Source organism: Pelecanus crispus, chromosome 1 (genome assembly GCF_030463565.1).
Source record: "Pelecanus crispus isolate bPelCri1 chromosome 1, bPelCri1.pri, whole genome shotgun sequence".
Taxonomy (NCBI): Eukaryota; Metazoa; Chordata; class Aves; order Pelecaniformes; family Pelecanidae; genus Pelecanus; species Pelecanus crispus.
The window spans coordinates 1,657,162-1,678,713 of NC_134643.1; the positions used below are offsets into that span (position 1 = coordinate 1,657,162).

General features: G+C 47.7%; 1 protein-coding gene across 2 annotated transcripts in view; it reads left to right on the forward strand.

Annotated features, from left to right (window-relative positions):
- The window catches only part of NRF1 (nuclear respiratory factor 1), a 71,678-nt gene that overhangs the window by 35,938 nt on the left and 14,188 nt on the right, over positions 1-21,552 (forward strand). For both annotated transcript variants that reach the window (XM_075712171.1, XM_075712179.1), the window contains exons 8-10: positions 457-558; positions 3,821-3,978; positions 8,151-8,275. In XM_075712171.1, the coding sequence (XP_075568286.1) occupies positions 457-558; positions 3,821-3,978; positions 8,151-8,275 (385 nt within the window). The remainder of the gene's footprint in view (positions 1-456; positions 559-3,820; positions 3,979-8,150; positions 8,276-21,552) is intronic.

Genomic DNA, 21,552 nt, shown 5'->3' on the forward strand with positions numbered 1-21,552 from the left:
TGTTATAAATGAGGGCTGATGTGCAGGGTGTTCTGATCCAGGACTGCTCGGTGGTTTTTTAAAGTGACTTCCACCCCATGGGAGAAGCACGTTGGCTCCACCTACACACCAAACTCACACCTGGGAATGGCAGCAACGTCCCACAGCTGCTTTTTGTGAGACTGGGAGAATAGCAAGGACTCTGTCTCCTACGTGAATATAGGGGACAGCGAAACTAGCTTCTGGGCCATATCCACTCTAGAAGCTGCCACAGATTAATGTGGCTCTAGCGTGTGATTTCTTTCCCCAGCCCTTTGAGACAGCTCCGTATTTTCTGCAAGCTCTGCAATTACTATTATTCTCTGTGGGTGTGATGCCTTTTAATCTGAGAGCATTTGAGTGTCCCTTTGCCTGATTTATGTGGACATTTTCCTGCAATAACAAATGTGTTCAGCTGCGTTTCATTGACTTCCATAGGTTGGCACTGGTGCTACGGTTGCCACGCTGGCCGATGCCTCAGAGTTGCCTACCACAGTTACCGTCGCACAAGTCAATTATTCTGCAGTGACTGATGGAGAGGTAAGGACCTGGGTCATGCTCATGGTGCACAAACCAGAATTGTCCTATCTGAACTTCAATAAAGTTAAATATTTTGTAGAGTTAAGTGGTCACAGAAAACACCAAGCCTTGCTTCCCCACCCTGCAGTGTTAAGGGCTAGCATACATGTGAACACGAGATCCTATAAAATTTTATATAGAAAGTGCTGAACTCTTGTCATTTTGACTCAGGACTGTACAAATGCAATTATGGTGGAAGCCTCAGCTCTCAATTTCAGATGTGTTTTTGATATCTCCTATAGATTATTTATTTTTGTGAAATCTGCTGTAGCAGATAAAGACTTCATGACCTATACAAGTACACATTTGTGTATTCGTGTTGAGCAACTGTTTCATATGTGCTGTAGATCCTGGGTGCTGGTTTGTCAGTTCAGGGTTAGGAGCGATGCCTGGGATATCTTGAGCCTGTGGTTAGCAAAGGATATTGCATGGCTGTGGGCAAATCCTGTGATATTTTGGCCACTGATCTCTGGACAAAATGGGACTGCTCCTTTGCTGCAGCTTTTAGGGAGGTTTGCAAGTAAATCCCAGAGAGGGCTGTATAAATGCGCAGTAGTGTGGAGACAACAGGAGATGCTGCAGAGTTACTGTTCCGTGTACTGTGAAAGTTTCTTCCACTGCTTTAAAACTTGGCAAAGTTGCTTCTGTTGAGGACTTGATCAGACCATTTCAATCCTAAAATCTGAGTGCTCAAATTTTACATGCATTTATTTTTCTACTTTTTTTTTTTAATCGAGTAATAAACTTTTTTTTGCGTGTGTTTAAGGAACATTCCTTTAAGATTATGAAGATTTTTTTTTTTTAACCCTCTTCACCCCCAAACCCACCTTTAAACCAGGCTGCAGGTTGCTTTCTGTCCCTTTGCTGCACACCAGAATTTCTGGCCGAGCGGTGAGGTCTGGTCCGCTCTGCGTGGATGGGGCTTCCGTGGCGACAGGTGGCAGCACAGAACAGCTTTGCTCTGCACCAGACCCTGTTTCCATCTCAGACCCACAGTGAAACAGCCTGGCTCTGGGGCCGTGACCTTGAAGTACTTTGCATTTGCTTTGAGGGTTTTCGAGAACCAGTTAATGTCTCTTGAGATCTGAAAGAAATTTTTCAAAGGCGCAAATAGAAATCGGGGGAACACGGGCATCTAATTCCTAATGTGAATGGAACATCTAAGCGATATCTTGGACAAAATAAAGATGCAAAAGTAAACTTGCTTTGGGGAGGAGTGCTGTTTTTCTGCACAGACAGATCCACAGCCTGCTGGCAGCCTCTCTAGGGACGTTTTTGTCCTGCTATCTCTTGCTGTGTGAAGATCTGAGTTAGCTCGGAGTAAATCGATGTGTTTATAGGACGCCGAGCAGCATGGAGTAGGGATGCTCGCTAGTATCCCAGCAGCACAACCTTCGTGTTAGTGTGGAGAAGGGCCTGGACAGTCCCCCCTTCTTTTCCAGACCTTACTCCATCCCTGTTCTGGAACAGCTTAGGCATCTTTGCGGGGCACTGTATGTCACAGTGGAGACCTGCCGTATCACTCAAATGTGTGTTGCCATGTATTTGAAAAAAATGTATGTCTCTTCCTCTTCTGCATGGTGGTGGGAAGGGTGTCTTTCCCAGCTCGGGCTTGCTTCGGTTCGGTTTTGGCATGGCTAACGAGTACCACAAACTTGATCCGACTCTCTCGAGATCTCTGCCATCTGCAACTTCTTCCTCTCTGGGCACTCAAACTTGGTTGCATCTTTCCTAAAAGACGTTGCCTGCTCTAAAATCAACTTCCTTTCTCCTTTTCGCAATGCACTGTCTCACTGCTTCCTCCCTGCTTTGGATCCTTCCGCCCAGGGTCAGCTCTGGGCGCAGGAGAACGAAGCAGTTGCCTTGAACGTCAGACGGCTGGGGATGGCTAAAGAGCTACGACGAGCGCCAGCTTTGCCTGTGCCCAAGTGCTGGAAAACCAGATTGGCAGCTGCTGAAGAGTGTGTGATAGCAGATGTGAGTGAGAGCACGACAGCTTCTCTCTCCCTTTTCATCCTGTGATGGGACTAACCCTTTTCTTGCCCAAAGGCAGCAAAATTTACTTGTCCTTTTGTGGGGAGCCTTGCGCCAGCTCTGCTTCTATGGACATTTTAGCTTTATCCATCTTAACAAATTGAGGGGTTTTTTTTTTCATCACCTTCTACGGCATTCTTATTTGTGAGTCTCAGCAAGATGGTGAGTGGCCTGAAATGTTTATGGGGATGAGAACAGTGATGGGAGGGTGGGGAAAGATCTTCATCTTGCAAAGCAGCCAGTAGGATTTGTCAGCTGATGGGCCTTCATCCTCCACTTCTTTTAGTTTTTTTGGTCCAATGCGTATTTCTAGCTCACGTCTTGGTAGATTTTGTGGCCGTACACTCATCCTATGAGCTGCGAAATCCCAAATGGAGAAACATGGGCAAGGTGGAAAATGGGCAACCAAGACTGGGTGAACTTTAAGTAATATGAAACCTATCTACGTAAAGGTCTGAAGAGAGTTGAAAGTACCTGAAATATATGAACAGAGTACTTTCCATCTGCCATCTTCTTTTATTAAGTATGTTGCTGCAACACAAAGAAATTCCAGTTGGCTCAAGCCCATCCATGTTCACAAGTGCTGTACAAATAAATCCTGAATGGGAACATGGACTGTTCCCCAAAGTGACAGCAGATGGGTGTAGAAAAATCAAGACAGTGAGGCAAGTGCAGTCCATTTCCTTGGGGGATGTGATCCACGCTGGGGTTCCAGCACCACAGAAATACAGCTACTTAATAAACTGCCCAGGCTGGCAGGCAGTGATCCGAGTACAGCAACGATCAACACTGTCCCGTTTGGTTGCGGACGTGGTTGGACAAGAGAGATTTGTGGGAGGTTGAGGGGCTTCACAGATGTTTATGGGGTGCGTTTTCCATGTGCGTGAGAAAACTGAAGTTCTCATTTGAAGTCTGAATGTATGGAGAACAGCAACTAAAGTCATGGGCTGACTATAGAAACTCGCTCATGGCTGACAGAGGGTTGTAGAGTCCAGCAATGTTCTCAGGTGCATCCTGAGCTTCCTCCCATGGTGCTCTTTTTTTCCCTGTCTCTTGGAGAGAGTCAGAGCATGTGCAGGATTCTGCAAAGACCTCTCAAAACTGCCTGGCTCTTTCATTTTAGGAAGCAGCCATCCATTCATGGGATGACGTCCAATCCTAGGGCCTTTCTTTTTGTTTTTCCCCATAGGTGGAGCAGAACTGGGCAACGCTACAGGGGGGTGAGATGACTATCCAGACGACGCAGGCATCAGAGGCCACGCAGGCGGTGGCATCGTTAGCAGAAGCAGCAGTGGCAGCATCTCAGGAGATGCAACAAGGAGCAACTGTTACCATGGCACTCAACAGGTATGGGTGAGAGATGAAGGCTTGAAGCATGCGTGCATGACATTTCCTTCTAGGTTTCACTCTAATGGTGCAAGACCCCTGTGTACAGTCCCAGTAGAGGCATTCCCTTAGCAAATTCCTATATCAGCCCATGTCCAGGTGTCTGCAGGACAGTTCCTGATTTCCACTGTAACCACAGAAGAACACTGACATGGAAATTTCCTGAAAGAGGAAAAGATGGGGAGTAACTGTACCCTCTAAATGATCTTATTTGTACAGCAAGGGTCCAGTTAGAGAATTGAGCTTACTAAGCAAGCAAGAGTTGTTATGTGCTAACAGCACATTTTAAGTATGCTGGTCTAAGTCTCCCCCAATATTATTAATGGTTCTCACTAAAAGGCTAAGGCTGAATTTCCCTGTTGTGTGGCAGTATGGTCTCTCTTCAGAAATGAGAATCTTTTCCAAAGGCCAGTGTTTTTGGGGTTTCTCCTAAATATGTTTCTGAAGTAGAAGCTGAATGAGCTGCAATAGTAATGATGCCTTTTCATCTTGGAACGAGCTCTGTTAGATTTTAGGTTGTACTCAGGTTACCAAGATCTGCAGCGTAGTTCTCTACAGGTCCATGCAGTATGAAGCACTGTCTTTGCTCAGCTCTGGTGAGTTGCTTAAGCTTTGCCTGCTGTTTTTAAAAACTGGAAACGGCTGTGGCACACCGCAGCTGCACCCTGAGAGAGCAGGAGGACCGTACGAAACACGGCATCAGCCTCAGCAGCATGGGAGGTTTCACAGTGTTGAGGTGTAGACAAAATGTTTTCCTCATCCAAATCGGGATTCTGGTCTAGAGGCTGTTGACTGAGCAGCCATGGGTTAGGACAAGGCAGAAGTCCATAGTGCTGATGGTTGCAGTAAAGCTCCCAGACCTTCTTATATGCACAAATTGCTAAAGGAGCCACCTTGATCCTGGGGATATTCAACATCCTGCTTCCAAATTGCTGTTGCAACTGAATCATGACCACACCTAGAACTGCTTTTTCTCTTTGTGGTCCAAATTCCGGTTCGTTAGATGTGTTCTTTTTTGCTACCATACAAGGTTGGTTAAGTAGGCTTTTTTGCTAATAGTTTCACTGTAAAATTGCTTTTTAAAAACAAGTGGTCTTTTCAGGATGTTGTAAGAAGAACAGCTAAAGTAACTAGGCATGGAGTTGCAGGAAAAAGCCCCATCTCCTGGAATCCGACTTGCAGGATCTGTATCCTGCACACCTCCAGGTGATAGATTTTTCTATGTATTTTTTTAAAAGTTTTTCTGGACTAGAACACCAATGTGCTTTTGATTTAATCTCATCCCATCACTCCTAGTTTTAGCTCTTAAGGTTGCAATGAGCAGTTCCTTTTCCTGTACTAGCTGAAGAAATTCAGAATCTTTAATAAAAAGAGGTGTTGTTAGAACTAAAGAGTCTCCTAGGAAATATGAATGGAAGAGCCTTCAACAAGTTATTTAGTCTCTACTGTGCCTCCAGACAGGATCAGCTCTGTTTATACCCAGGAAAGCTCTGTGACAAGTCTGTTCAAACAGCTTGTAGTTCAGGAGCGATACAACAGCTGTAGCAGCATTTTAGCGGGAATGAGGGGCCTCATGTTTTATTTCCCGGCTTGTTGTCACTCTCTTTGTCTACTGACCATGGTAGGTCTGGAGACCTTTCTAGGTGATTATCCTCCAACACCCTTCCACGTGGAAGGGGTGTACTTTTTCCTTTGCCACAAAATGCTCCTTGTAGCTTTCAGCTGTAGGACTGCAGTCTTTCCCCTGCCTGTAGGAAGATCTCAGCAAGGCTCTGGTCCTTGAAAGCTGGTGGCTCATCCCAGCTCTGGAAACTTTATGCCTAATTTAGCTGAAAGCTGCCATCTCTGAAGCTTGTTCCAGTGGCTGCTGACAGAGCACGGAGTCTTTCATGGTCCCATGTAGGGCAGCACATCTGCCAACAGCATGACATGACGGATTGCGCAACCTCTGTCAGGTTTGAGGATGGGAAGTATTAGGCCTTCTAGTAAAAGCGGACAAAGTGGAGGTAGGTAATTAATTCATTGATTTGAACCAATTAATGTTTGTGGAGCATACTGTAACTGGAAAAAGCTTTTACGCCACAGATCATTATTATTTTCAGGGATGCAACCGTAACAGATTATTAAAATGCTCAATTGCCCTTGAAAGTGAATTCAAATAAGTGCTGTGTGAAGTCTGGGAACCAGGGTTACACCAGTAAATCCATGCTTATGTCCAGGTTTGCTGTGTTGTAGTTGGCCTTCCTGCAGTGTAACTGCCTTCGCATAGCTGCAGGTTCAGAAGAGAGATTAGCCAAAGGGAGTAAGAAAGCAGAACAAGAAAATACTCTGGTTCACTAACAGCGTCTAAGAGCTGCTCTGAGAGACAGAGGGGCTATTTAGAAATGAAAATACACCCTGAGTGAATGCAGCTGGAAAGCGTACAGCATCGAAGCAGGAAATTAGGAAAGAGAAAGAATGAGTAGGAAGTACTTGGAAAATATTTGGGTCAATTAGTCTAGCAGAGAATGAGTGGGGCAGTTAAGGAAGAGCATCCTAGGGAAAGCCAAAGAAAATACCTACCTTTTTTTAGTTCATTAAGGTAGGAAATGGTAGAAGATTCAGGTGCAAGAAGGAGGTGGCTTTGGAATAATTTTGTGACTAGCAGTAGGTCACCAGAGGTAGCTAATAGTCATCCAAAAGGTCAGAAATCTGGACAGCTGCTGAAGGATGCTCACAGCGCTCTGTGCAACCAAATGGCAAATAAAATATGATGTCAATAAATGCAAGTGATACACACGTGAAGAAATATCTCCTGTATATACCCAGTGAGGAACTATATATTACCAGTTACCATTCAGAAAGCATACAGGTAACTATCCTCCAGGAATGTTTTATTGCTGCTGAGCAGATACTGTCAAAAGAGTAAGTTGAATATTAGGAATTACAGGGAGAAGCATATAGAATGAGCCAGGATTAGGCCCCTGGACTGACTCTTGGTGTGTCTACATCTTGAATAGTGTGAGAAATGGTCACCCCCCTCAAACAGATGTCTTATATTTAGAAAAAGTCTGGAAAGGACAAGAGCGATCGGAAGCCAGGAAGGGTCCTTGCACAGTAAGTGAACTATGGCTCTTCAGCTTGGGAAACGGATTACTGGAAGTCTATGAAATCATGAGGAAAATGAAAAGGGAACAGATATTTTTCTATTTCTCACAATATCAGACTTAAGGGCTGCCCAGCCAGACTGAGGTGGTAGTTTTCTGAGTACCAGAATGCGTTTTTTTTCCTTCACACAGCATCTAATTAAACGTGGAACTCATCGCTACAGGATGTTGTGGAAGCAAAAAGTATAAATGGGTTTCAAAGGGGATTAGACAAATCAAACCTGATGGTCCAGATGCAGTCTCTGATGTAGGAAATCAATACACTGCCGACTGTCGGAAGCTGAGAGGGTGTAGGAAGGGAAGGATCATACACACTCCTTCCTAAATATCTGATACTGGCTGTTCTCACAGCAGGCTTGCTGCACAAGAAGGACCTTTTGTCTGACCTCATTCGTATGGAGAAATTCAAGAATACCACGCTAAGCTACCGATCACTCATTAAAAAGAATTATTAAACCACTTGGCTGGGGAGAAGTACTCAGTCTTAGCTAAATACAGAGTGGCTGATGTGATCCTGGTAATGGTAAACCTCTGGGCCTGTTTCAGTGCAAGGTGAATTGGCTGAATCAGTAATGAAGGGTAAAGCTCTAAAATCTGTAGAGACTCGGAATGTGACAGTGCCAAAAGAATGAGTTTTGTACCAGAAACCAGAGGCAGGAAGGAGCCATGTGGTATAACTTACTTGGATTGTCCAAAAGCTTTTAATAAAGTCCCAAGCAAAAGGATGCAAAGGTCAGAAGGCAGGGATGTTCTGACTGAGAGATCTGCAGGCTGAAAAAAGCCAGTGGAAGCAGCTTCTTCCCATGTATTCCTCCTCCACTGTAGATTTTCTGCTCTGGATAACTTCATCTGGGCCCAGTAAGAATCCCTCCTTTCCGGATTTGTTCTCTTGACATACGATGCTTGGTTAAAATGGATGCTACTGGAGTGGAGTTGTTTGTTTGTTTGGTCTTCCTAATTCTTCTTTCTCCTTTCCTGTGCCCGCAGTGAAGCAGCTGCCCATGCAGTAGCCACGCTTGCTGAAGCCACTCTTCAAGGTGGAGGACAAATTGTCCTATCTGGTGAAACTGCAGCAGCAGTAGGAGCGCTTACCGGAGTCCAAGATGCCAATGGTAAGGCTGCTGGAAAGTTTTTACTTTGTTTTTTTTTCTTTGCTCTTAGCTAGGGGTTTTTCCTCTCTTTTACTTGAAATGTCAAATTTTCACTAGTAAAATAGTTCTCCCTCACTGCAGATGGTCTCTAAGTAGGTTGTGACTTAAAATCTCAGAACAAAATGGTAGCACTAACCTCTTGTTTACTTCCATAGTGCTGGTGGCTCTGCCCTTCTCCTCCTTCTGCCAGCTTGCTATTGAGCCTTAGTTTTTTGGGGGAAGACTGCTCCCCACTCTGTATCTGTACAGTGCCTAGCACAGGGAGGACCAGACTTGATCAACGAACACAACTGGTCAGGTGCCACAATAAACTCATCTCCAAAATGCTTCATTGTGAAGTGGCAGAGAGCATGACCAACTTTTTATTACCCACTCATTTCCTTCCTTTCTTGAGACTTTTTTTGCGCGCTTGGTGGCTGCTTTTGAGCAACCATCGCTTTTTGGCTTGGGTGGCACCTTCCAGTCGTCCCTCGGCAGTCAACGTTGGGTTGTTTGCCTCCTGCTTTATTTTCCATCTTGCCACCATAGTCAGTCACTTGGTTTTAGGGATTGTCTGCAGCGTTTCTCACCTATTATCTGGACAACTCTTCTGCCAAGTCTGGTGACTTGCGCAGTTATTCAAACTAAGCTGGTAGTGAAGAAAACTAAGTTCATAGAAGCTGGTTCAAGAGACGATACTGGAACATACGAACGTGTCTAGTTGGTGCTCATCCACTGCCTCTAGTTGCGCTGGACTTCTGCTTGATGCCTTTATTGTGCTTTCCCAGTTCAGAAATGAAACTCACTGGTTATTTCGATGAAATGCAAGGAGGTGTGTCAAAATAAGCTCAAAAAGGATGCGAAGTCTAAACTGGTAAAGAAATGTCACCTTAAGGATGGGGCTATTTGGACTCTAATTGTCAAAGCACAAAGCATGTGCAGTTGGCTGGCAGAGCGATGAATTCTTGCCTTGTCACTTTGCATGTAAAGCAGAAATCTAGCTAGATGAGGCCTCGAGTTTGACTTCCATCAAAATCCTCGTCTCACAGGAAACGTGCTTGTTTTAAAACGTCAATATTTAGTTTGCAGTGAAAACAGTGCAGAGGAGGGAAGAGTAATTTTACTCCGGGTGTTCTACTTGATGTCTCTTGCTGTGGAGTCAGCCAGCCTGAAGAGGGAGCAGAAATGAAGTGAAAACCCTGTCCTCAGAGCTGGGAATGCATCTGATATTGAGAGGGAAGACTAGGGTTATGTTGTATTACGCTTTGCCGGCAGCCCGGCATGAGGGGGATGAGAGATGTGTATTTATCGAAGGAAGGATCTGACCCTGGATGCTCAAAACCAGCAACTAATCAGATTTGCAAAAGCATGTTAGCATCCTTTAGCAGATCTGCACCCCTGGCTCCTTTTGGTCTGCTTCCAAAATGCTTTCATGGTCTGGATTCCTCTGGATGCTTCCCCTAAACAGCTCTTCTCCTCCACACCCTTCCTGAGTCACTCTACCTCACTCACCCAGCATTAATACCATTTTAATGCAGGCTGAGCTTTTTTTTTTCCCCCTTTCTTCCTTTTTATTTTTTATTTTTTTTTTTTAGCAGCAGAGTTGGAAATCAGATGGGATTTAAGAGTGCATTAAGGGGAGAGACTGCAGCATTTTCCTCTGTGCAAAACCTCGCCCGCAGCCCCTCGCCTTGTTTCCACTCTTCTTCGATTTGCTCTAATCTCCGGTGGTATTAAGGGGAAGGGCTTTGTCGGCACGGTAGTCCTTGGAAGCGCCATGCTATTAGTTTTATTACGTAACCAGCTAATATATCTCCCTTAGGGATGGAGGAGATGTTGGTATCCATTCCTGCTGTCTCTGTCTGGGGATGGAGAGCAGATGGATTTTCAGTGTTGGCACGGTTGCGGAGGATTTGTCTGCCTTCTCCGTACCCTGAAGCCCAGGGTGTGAGTGTGAGCATCCTCCTGGACACCGGTGCTCGGTTATTTGATGCAACCCACCGCTCTGCGTGCTGTTCTATCGGGAGGAGATGAAACGAGGAGTGATTTGGTGCCGTCAGTTGCAGGAAGGAGAGAGGGAAAATGACTGCCAGAGCCATAATGGTATTAACCAGCAAATCCCCCCTGCTCGCTATTGCTTGCAAAGTCTTGATTTGCCGATATTTCCAATAAATTCTTCTCTGTAGGAATGCTCTTACCCTTCTGTAGGTCCTTTCTGAGGAATTCCAATCCCTTACCCACACCGCTTTTCCTGGAGGAGGCATAAATTTACCCCCATCTTATTGATAGGGAAACTGAGACAGCAGTTTAACAAATCTGCTTGAGGTCAGGTGAGGAATTCATTCCTGATTTTAGCCATTAGATGTAATTATTCTCTTTTTAAATTTTGTTGTTTCTATCTTGATATGGTTATTTTTCCCATCCATTCTCTGGCATCTGAATAACAATTAAGTGATACAAGAGAACCAAGATGGCTAAAAAGAGGCAACTTCTGTACGTTCGTGGATGTCTTGGACGCTTGGGCTGAATTCAGTCTTGCAGGGAGTAAGGAGCCCGGCAGCGTGGCTGAACCGCAAAAGGGCTGCAGATAATCTTGTGATCGGTTACATTTATAGCTAAGGGAAACAAGATCTCTTGCTCCCATGCAGTGTCAAACTAGCTAAGTGCATTATGGTTTTCTTGCTACTCTGGAGCATCTGCTCTGAGTCGGGATGCTGGAACCGATGACCCCATGCTTTGAGCCTCAGATGTTTTGTTCCTAAGTGGCTGGCATTAAAACAAAGTAATATTCAAAGCAAGTGAAGGGGATTGTAGCAACACCGATTTCAGAAGTTGGCTGGAAACAGAAAATGCTCTGGTAAGAGGAAACTGTGCACTCTGGGGCTTGCTTTCGATGTGCCCTACGGTCAGCTCCGTGTGATGGGCTGGTGCTGGAGCCGTCCCAGCCTGCCAGGGCTGGAGGAGAGAAACTCGATCAGCGTTGGGAAGGAGAGGTGACGGTGCCAGCCTGCAGTCTGGGCCTCACTCGCTGGAGCATCCTCATACTGCAGCCTTTTGTTTCACATTGATCTGATCGGGGGCTTGAAAGCTGCTTGGGCTACAGGCTTCCTGGCTTCATCTTTAAATATTGATGAAGCTTTTGCCTAAGCAGTACCTGCGGAGGGCTGTAGCAGTGTGCAGCGCTGGCCGTGAAGGACAAAGCAGACTCCCTGCCCAAGGAAAGTCAGTTTAATGGCCTCGGTGTCGTCACAAGCCGGGGGTTAATGCAGTTTTATGCAGTGTGCGGCATTTTGAAGAGCCGGTTTGAAGGCGAGAGGGGCGGTGTGCTTGAAGCTCCAGCTGGGGTTCAAAAACAGGGCATGGAAGGAGGCACGGTGGAAAGAGCTGGTGTTGGGAAGAGGAGAGGTGGCAGTGGAAGATGTGAAATCAAGCTGTGGTCGGGGAATTCATTTAACAGACCCGAGCTAGGTGCAGCCAGCGACCCAATGGATCCTTGCTTGTGCGTCTTGGTCCTCGTGTGCAGCAACTGCTGCCCTCTTTCCTGGCCCCAAAGCACATTTTACTGATGTACCTCCTCCCTGTGCTGCTGGAGATGCTCCTGGGAGCACTGATGTGCCTGGTGATGGTGTGGCAGCGTACAGGTGGGCGCTAAGAGGAGCCTACAGTGAGTCTTGCCCTTCTCCATCCCCACAGTCATCCAAAAAATTCAAACCCAATTCTCCATACAACCAAGGGGAGCCGTGTGTGCGGCTGGGGGTGAGCCAGGATTATCGAGTTGTGATGGAAGCCCGGGGAGAGCATTAGGACTCTGACGTGGGCAAAGGGGGATTAGCAAGCTCTCTGCTTTCGCAAACAGAGGAAATAAGGCATCAGTACAGGAGCGTATCTTGCAAGTTAGCACAGGATAAACAAGGCTATAGCAGCATTTAGGGTGACGGGGCACTTGCTGCACGGAAGAGCTGTTCCAGTTGGCGATTTCTGTATCAGAAGCGGTTTAAATGCTGAAAAGCCTTCAGCTCTGGGTGAGGCTGCCGAGCTTCCCACACAAAATCAATAAGGTGTCAGGTGGAAACCTGTCTCCACCCTCGGCTGCACAGATGGGAGATGGGGAACCCTCCTCTCAGCAGCAGAGAGAGCTCCAGGCCTGGAGCACGGTTGCCAGTCCCGTCGGGCTCTGTGTAGGCTATTTACAGTTGAAAGCACATCCAGGAGGGGAAAGCAGGAGTCGAGATCCCGTTCTCTGGGCTGTGCGCATCTCCTAGAAAGCGTGAAAGCAGAGGGAGATACGTCGGGCAAACCCAGCGAAGGGAACTGCCTGTTCTTGCTTTTGGATGCCTCGGGACAGGGAGGTGCGGCACACTGATCCGCTGGTAACTGGTGGTTTTTTTTGCATGAGGAAAAAAAAAAAAAAAGATGGGGGGGGAGGCTTGGAGGCTGATCTACTGCAAATGTCAGTCTTTAAAAGAAATTTTTTTTTCCTGTTGGATCCTCTTTTTAGGGAAGATGGACCCAAATGAGTCGCTAGCAACTTGGCAAAGTGCAGATCAGCTTGCTTGCATCCAAGCGGACAGGAAGGAAAGAGTCGAGCTTTTTGTAGGGTCTTCCCGACGGGAACAGATTTTTTTAATGAAGTATTGCCCTGAAACAGGTATGATTTAATCCCAATCTGAAGGAGAAGGGAGGAAATTAACTTTTGCAGATGTGTTTCAGATAACAGGGGAGAAGAGAGGCCGGTGGCAGCCAGCAAGGAGAGCTGAAGTGGATGAGTGTGAGTTCCTGGGTGCATGCACTGAGCAGGTCCAGGAACAGGGAGAGGTGTTTCCTAGAGGGCGAATTACTGTGCGTAAATGAATTATTGTCAGCAACGGGGCCGGGATGCACTCTGAGTAAAATACGTTGGCATAAGCCTCAGTTAAAACGAGCTTATTCTGTGTCAAGTACATACAGTTCCCTCTGTGTGCCCTGTAGAGATGGGGGTACTTGCCTGCAGCTCAGCCGTCTCTGCATCTGCGCCCTTTCCACGTCAGCATCTGGCTGTCCGGGAAGCCCCAGTGTGGGTGCTGAGGAAGATGCAGTGTAGGAATTGTGGAACACCAGCCACAGGTTTGACGCCAGCAGTCAGCATGGTGCTGCTAGGTCTTTCCCAGCACGATGAGGGCCAAAGTATTTCCAAGACCCGAGACCACTGCTCCGTTTGCACTGAGTCTTACCAGCACAAATGATTTCTGCTCGCTTTGGCACGGCTTGCCTTGCCACATTAAACTCATCATGATGGATCTCATGGTTTTTGTTGCTGTCCTACATTTATTCTTGGGCACTAATCTTGGGCAGCGCTGGCGGTGCAGTCGGCTCAGGCTGTCCTGACGCTGGGCTGTCATGGGTGCTGTGCGGCTTTGGTTTGACATCTTGGGACTGATGACGAGGCGGCTGCCGCTGACGATTAGGATTTGTCTGCCCACCAACTGGGGCTAAAAATAGTGGCTCAGACAAGTCCCTCTTGTACCGCACCGATGGCCAGATTTTCCCTTTGGTCCAACTAACCAGGTGCTACCTATGCCAACGTGCAGTTGTGTTATATGGAGTCAGCTTCGCACAACCCAGCACAGACAGTTTGTCTGGGTTGTTTGGGTAGAGCAGGAAGCTGGAGGTGGATGCCATGGCACCCGAGTGCTGCTGGCTTTAGGGCTTCCCTTGGCTTGTTGAGTGACCTTGGTAAGTCCCTCGATGGAGATGCAGCATGGTTATTTCTGGGTACAGTTTGGCTTTTGGGGTAGGGAGGCTCACAGGCTCTGTCATTTTATTTCCTTGGGGGAAAACGTTTTTATATGATGAGCACTCGAGATGTACCACAGGTCTGTTTCCTCTTTGCAAAGGCAGTGGTGTTGGAGGAGCACAAGGAGGGCCTCCTGGGTGGTTTTGTGCCCCTGTTCTGTGTCCAAGTCTCACGTGAAGTCTACAGGCTGCTTTTTAGCTCTGAAACATGCCTTTGAGATCACAAAGAGAGAAGGCAGTGTCCTGGGGAGACACCAGGAGTTGCTCAGTTCCTGGCTTGATCTGTTGCTGTCCCCTAAAAGACCCTAGCCTTTTCTCCTCAGCGTGTTTGTGATGGTGTTAGCAATACCCCAAAAGGGAAGCCAGCTTCATTAGGGGTAGGAAGTCACTGCCAAGTCTTTTTGCTGTTTCATCACTTCTAACATTTCTTCGAGTCCTGTTGGTTTCAGTGAGTTTCCATCCAGTAAATGAGCCGTGCCCCGTCTGGCCTTATCTCCCGGCTTCTCAATGACCTTATGGCATCTCCAACACCTCCCTTGCCCTCCCCGTTTCCCCTCCCCTGGTGAGTTTTGACATCCATTCCTGTTATCAGGCAGTTGAGACTTACAGGCTCTCCAGCTGTCACAGCTGATGCTGTCCCGGTTTAACCATAGGCCATTTTACCTTCCACGTGTCCTGAATTAGGGGAAATGGACAGGAGGGCTGGGTCTGTTTAAAAATTAAAGCTGATTACAAGTCATTAACATTACATTTAAAGAAATAGACAGCAGCCCTCCTCTCTCAGCATAGTTGCAATATGTTCCCTTTTGTTCTGGTCTGGAAGGGGAAGCAGGACTGGTATCGACTCCAGGCTGGGCAGGATTTCTTCTTTATCCATAAATTTAAAAAGAGAAGCTGCCTGATGTCCACTGCAATACTTGAAAGGAGTTCTGGTCTTACGACCTAAGGCAGTTCCCATCTTTGCGATCGTAACAGAAAGCTTAAGTTCTTTCTGCTAATCTTGAATTTCCCTTGGAAAATTCAGGTCTACTGACACTGTGTTCATCAATCTGTCTTCTGAATTGTTGTATCGGGAAGCTTCATATTTGAGGGATCCCAATTGTTTTACGTATGCATCCACTCTAGTGTCAAAACGCAGCCATCTCAGGGGCAGCTGTCAGGAAGAAAACTTTCTTTTTTTTTTTTTTTTTTTCTTTCCCCTCCCCATAAAGGCTCAGCTTCATTGCAGCAGATGGATTTTAAGGAATGTTTGGCCCAAGACCTTCGGGGCTGGGAGGGCAAAGTTGCTTCATTCACGGAAGGATGGAAACATGTGCGTGTTGGGTGCGGGAGGTGCTGTTCCCACCATGCCCTGGCCTAGCTGCATGTGGGCTTGGGCTGGTGATGAACATGGGTTTAAGGAAGCAGACGGGGTTGATGTCTTTCATAGCCTTCCTTAGAGATGTGTTTCAACACGGGCCTTCATGGCATGGCTTTCTTGCTGCTCTCCACCTGCAGCAATGACCCTATTTTCTCATTGCATAGGGTTGTTGCTTTCTCAAGATTCCCAAGATTGAGCTTTCTTCCCATGGTGACCCTTCATCACGAAAGAGTAGTAAGTCGATCTGCCTGGGAACACTCTGAATGTGCTGCCTTGACTAGAAATTCATTGTGTTTCTAGGTTGAATTTGAAGCCTATCTATTCGGTGTGTTTGTATGATATCTGTCCAGGCTTCTGCGTCTTCATCTCACAGTCCCTCAATAATTCATGTGGCTTCAGAAGGAGCTGCTCAGTGCAGGATGCTTACTGAAAAGAGGCCAAGCCTTTTGGCAGGTGAAGAGATATATGTGGCATATATTTGTATTCACTGGATCTTGCTCTTCTCCGTCTCTCAATGAGACTTTTCATTTGACTTTGCCATTGCCAATGTTCACGTTAAATTCCAGATGTTCATTTCAGTTTATGGTGATGAAGTCCCCAACAACTTGGCTTTGGGAGCCACGTCACTGAGGTCCTGAGCTTTCCTGGTCCCCTTGTGCTCATGTCCCTGAATTTGGGTATCTGGGGGGTGACAGGGTGTATGGCTTTTGGCTTGCTGGGTGACTGGAGATCACCTTTGCTCGTGGAGAAGGTGTGTTCTGCCTGACGGTTGCGTAAGCTGATAGGGATGGGCAGCTCTGCACAACTCCACGCTTGCTCAGCCAAGATGAACACTGAGCAGGAGAAGGAAGGGGCCTGGTCATCTTTATGGAGTACAGTCCTCTTTAACTACTGCATGATTGAGCCAGTCTATAGGATTTTGTTTGAGAGAGGGGTTTGGGGTTTTTTTGATGGTATATTGTAGGGGGCTTTTATCCCCCTGATGTATATACACCCTGACTATAAGATTCAGATATTTGAGAAGGACTTTGGACCTAAACCAGTTTGGTTACAGCAGTGTTTTTGGGGTGCCTGCAAGAGATGGGTATCCTAATCCTTTGACAAGCTTTTGTCTAAAAGAGATGAGGTTGAATACGGGCAGGAAAGGAATGGCGGTCAGTATACTTAGCATGTTTCCCTAAATATGTCTGGCAGCACAGAACTGGATAGACAAACGTTTTCCTGCTTGCCACTGTTTCCAGTCCAAGAATCGGGATGGAAAGGGATGGAGGTATTTGTGTAGTCTGTCTGCAAGCAGATCTCATTAGTGCCACTGTCTGGGGATCAGTGCTTTGGCCCCAAGTTGGGGGTAGGGAGATGCTTTCTTGACAAGCTGCGCATCTTCAGCACGGTGCTGTTTTATTTGTAGCTCTTAGCCTAAAGAAAAGGGCACAGATGGAGTCAGAAAAGCAGCTCTGTGAAGCTGCCTAGTTCTGTATCACTTCCGGACCCATTGCAGGTGCTGGTGAATCATTTTTTCCAGGCCTCCTCCTCCATGCCTAACCCTAACCCAGACCAGAGGCTTGGTTGGCAGAGCTGTTACCAGCAGAGCTCCTTCATGGGGCTCCTGACACCTTCACAAATAGGGTGGTGGTACTCATGAAAGGACCACAGGCAACATCAGGCTGGTTGGGGAAGGCGGCTTTCTGCTATTTCTGCTGGACATGCCTGTGCGGACAGAGCTCGACTGTCTGGATCCGAGCACTCAAACCCATAAGCGTTGAACTGGGTGGATAGTAGGTTGGGTTGAGATCAAAACCAGCCTGTGCTTGCTTCTCCTTTTTCAGTGCTCCCAGGATGAAGTTCATGTGTAATGGATTCTGCCTGTAATAACAACTTACTCAAACCTATGCTGAGCATGTGGCAGCCCCCCCGTCCCCAGCTTTTTGGGTCCTGTGAGATGTATCCAAGCCCATCTCTGGAGGACCTTCCATCTTAACAGCAGGCAACCAAGAGCTGCCTCACTTTCTCCTGCTGGCACAATCTCTGCTCATTCTCCTGGTGCTTCAAGCAATCCCAAATGAGAGGTCCCTCCTTGCACGCTGGCATGGTGAGCTGCTTCCCAGAGAGGAGCAAGACTTGTGTCTTGAATTGTAGGGCATAGTTTCTTCTATGACTAATCCCTACTGACTCCTCTCTGCCTGGCGGTAAGGATGAGCAGCGGTCCCTGCTGTGGAGCAGCTGTAGCATCTTTCAGTGCAGATTTTAGTTTGCAAGGTGGCTGGCCTCCTGCTTAGAGAAGTAGCCTTCCCCTTGTCCCCATCCGTGTAGTGATGGGCGAGTGCTGCCACCACAGACAAAGCTGAGGATGTCGCTGCTGGTTTTCTACCTGTGCCGTGCCACTTTTACCCCTTGCACCAAGCAGGGGCTTGGGGAATTGGAAGAGCAGCCTGCGATTACACTGAATCAGGGCAGATGGAGAGGGGCTTTCTAATCCCCCTGCACCCCTGCGTCACAGCAGAGCTGGGCTGCAATCTGCTGTTTCATGACAGCAGGGCACGGTTCTTGCCTTCCCTAGCAGGTACCCTTGTGGCTATGAGCTTGGCTGGATCAGGCCACCCTCTCCCACTGTACACTGGAAGAGCTGTGGAAAATGTTGCTGGGCTTTGAATGGATGGAGGCTCGTCTGACCCGAGGGCAGTTTGTGAGCTCCAGGCTCTTAATGGCTGTCAGTGGGCGTAGGGTGCAATCTGATCCAAATGGGAAGCTGGCTGAAATCCCAGCAAGCTGTTGTTACTGTGTGAGGCATCTTATGAAATGAGATGGGTTTTGTGAACTCTCCCCCCCGCCGGGCACCCCACTAGAAGGAGAAATACCCTGTAAGCTAAGCTACAAGCTGGGGCTTCCCCAAGTACAGCTCTTCAGCGCATCGAGGCACGGTTTACGTGTCTCTCCATTTACAAAGCTCATAGTCTTGTGTATTAGACCAAAGTTTCCTCCCCGCCGAGCTACTTGCGCTTTCTGTTCTCAGCGCAGCCTCCTCCACTCCATGCTCCTCTTCAGACCATGTGTTCCCACTTTCCGGGTGCATGATGCGGTGTAGACATTTCCAAACTGCTCGAGGTGCTGTTTCTTTGCCTTCAAAAGTGCTCTGCCCCTCTTTGAAAACAGCCTCAGCTGCTTTCTTAGCAGGGTCTGACCTCTTGAGTTCCTCTATTGCTTTTTTTCTGAGCATGTCTAGAGGATCATTCTGTGGCTGTATTTATCCTCTTCATTGGATCTCCATAGCAGGGACTGATTTTAAAGCCTAAAAGCACAATCCCATCTGTCTTGTGCCTCTGGGGCATAGTAAAGAGCCCTGTCCTGCAACCACAGAGCCTGTGAGCGATCTCACTTGCAGAAATGTTTTCATCGTCCACTAGATCTGCCTATGGCAGAATGATGAAGGTGGCAGGTTTTAATTCTTTTTCCCGAGTGGCCGCACTGGACCTTCAGACGTCTGTTTTTCCAAGTGAAACTCATTCCTCTCATTGGCCCTGATGTTCAGCGGTTAGATTTGGGGTTTGAACAGGATAACATTTCGTGCTATAGGATTGATTCATTTATGCTTTGAGGTGTCAGCAGGTTGCATGAGAGCCTGGGGAGATGCAGCTCCAGCTTGGCATGCCTTGGCTTGGTGACACTTGGGTGGCCTTGCCCGAAAGGTTGGTGGGATGCCCTCGCCTGTGGGCACACAAGGAAGAGAAGGTAAATTTGTCACTTTAAGGACTGTTCCAGTCTTCCAGCACCTTGATTGCAGCCTTGTAAATGGACAGTGTGAGACTAACCCCCAGGGATAGCCCTCCTCTCCCCTTTCACTGGGTGAGTCCTAACGATAGCTGGGCAGAGGGCTTGAAGGCAAAACCATTTTTCATTGCCCTCTGACCAGCCGGGAACGCTTTTCTTGCTGCCTGGCATCCCTCTGGGAAGTAAATCACAGTCGCAGTAGAGGGCGGTGTGTTTGTCCCTGGAGGCCTCTGTCTCCCAGTGACCTTCTCAGCTCATGAAGACAGCTTGGCTTTTCTGTAAAGCAGCTCATGTGACAGTGGTAATCCGCAGCTAGTAAACAGCTGTGCAGGAAGATTGCAGGGGAATCGCCCTATTTTCCCCCCACACTGCAGACCCCGGCAGGCCAGCACACGAGAACGGGACGATGGCTTCCGCTTGCTGTGAGAGGCTGCTGTCTCCATGGCTGCACGAGTCCATCAGCAGGTTGGTATTTTTGAAGCCACACCAGCCACCGCTGCAAAGCACGCTCGCCAGGTCAGGAGCACACACGTGCTTCTGTGAGTCGACGTGAAGCTGCGAAACAGGTTCCAAGAAGAAAAGCAATTTCTCCTGAAGTGGTTTCTTCTGAATCTTTTCCAAAACCAGAAGTGGCATTTCTAAGCCTGAATTTGACTTGTTCCTCCCATATCCTTTGGCTTAATTTATTCCCCAGTGTGTACAAATTCCTTTCTGAGTAACACTTTCTGATGGCTTGTGTGGATCTCCCTTTCTGCTCCAGGGGCACTTGGTCACTGGTGGATTTTTTTGCCATCTGCCCACAGAAAGTTAAAGTGTGCCCTGGAGAAGACACAGACTCTGAGAAGGGAAAGACTGAGGGAGCACTAGCTTGGGGATTGGTTTAAAATTAATCATGGTATTATTTGTTACTCCCATACCCAGCTTACAGATCGTAGCAAACTATGGGTTTGCCTCCTTGTTGCCACAGATCCCTGAACTTCCTCACCTCCGTTTTCCCCCCGTGATTTTAATCTTCAAAACCTCGAGCATGTCCAAAGGGACGTTCACTAAATGGGAGCTGGTGCTGACGAGTCGGAGGAGCTGATGACAGCTAAAGCAGGCAGTCTTAGACCGAGATCCAGGCTTGTGCAGCCAGAGGTTCCTGCACCGCGCAGGCAGCGGCAGCCGTAAGCTGCCAGCAATTTGCCTCAGTTCCCTCCTGGAGGGAGGTGCCTTTGATCAGGTAGGCAGCAGTTGCTTCGTACCCGTGTAATCCCTCAGTTTCTCTACCAGTTCTGCCAGAAACCGCTAGCAGTGTGTTTGTGGCATCAATAAGTTGTCCACCAGTGGCCTGAGACAATCCCTCGTTTCATGTAAGCTACAGAACAGCCTCCAGAAGTGGCCATCTGTTACCTCTGGCCTATGACAGATTTGAACGTGAGACCTTGCAGTGAAAGGCTCTCTGCTATTCCCCTGAGCCGGCTGATCTCTTCCCTTCCACCCCTTCCCATCAAAAAAGGAAGGAAAAAAAAAAAAAAGCGCTTTGTACTCCCAAGCATTAGGGGACTCTAATTGGTGTGTGCACAACAGGACCACTGCATTTAAATGATGAACGTATAGCTAATGGAAGCTGAGTTTTATTGCTGGCATAAATATAGTATGTGCAACTCCTTTGAAGTCACAGGGATCAGCATCTGGGGGTGTTTGTGTTCAATTATAAACCATCAGTGAATTTGGCCCCTGGTTGTTTCCTGCTGCTCTAACCCGTAGATACCTTACAATGTCCTTGGCCAAATCTTCTTGCAGGTTCCTGGTGCGTTTTCTTTGCAAAAAAGGGTCCAAGTCGCACTGCCAAATAGGAGTTCAGCATTAAGAGGTTTCAAGTCCCGCGGCAAATTAACAAGACTTGGACTTGGCTGGCTTTCAGCCTTTCTGCTTGCTTGCTGCTGTCAGAAATGTGCTTTCTCACTTCTGGTCTGGATGGACCAGTGGTCTGAGCCAGAGCAGCCGTTCCCGCAGCCAGCGAGCGGGACTCCGGTCTGAATCATCCACAACAAATGCAAAGCAGAAGGGATTCTCCAGCCACCGCAGCTGTCCTGCCCCGGGAAGCGACAGGACAGGCTGTTACACAAGCGGCTGCTTGATTCTTCTTGCAGTTTTTGTCCGTGCGGGTCTGCGTGCCATGAGTCTCCCCTTTGCGGGCCCCTGCTCACCCGGGATGAGACCCACAGGGAGAAAACACCTGGAAGACCCCTGATTTCTGCAAAGCGAATGATCATTACTCTCCATGCACCCATCGTTGCCTTCTCTTGGCGTGCAGAGAGGGTTCCTACCAGCCAGCCTGTGTGGCTCGGGCTCTGCCTGGATGCACAAATGTTCTGTG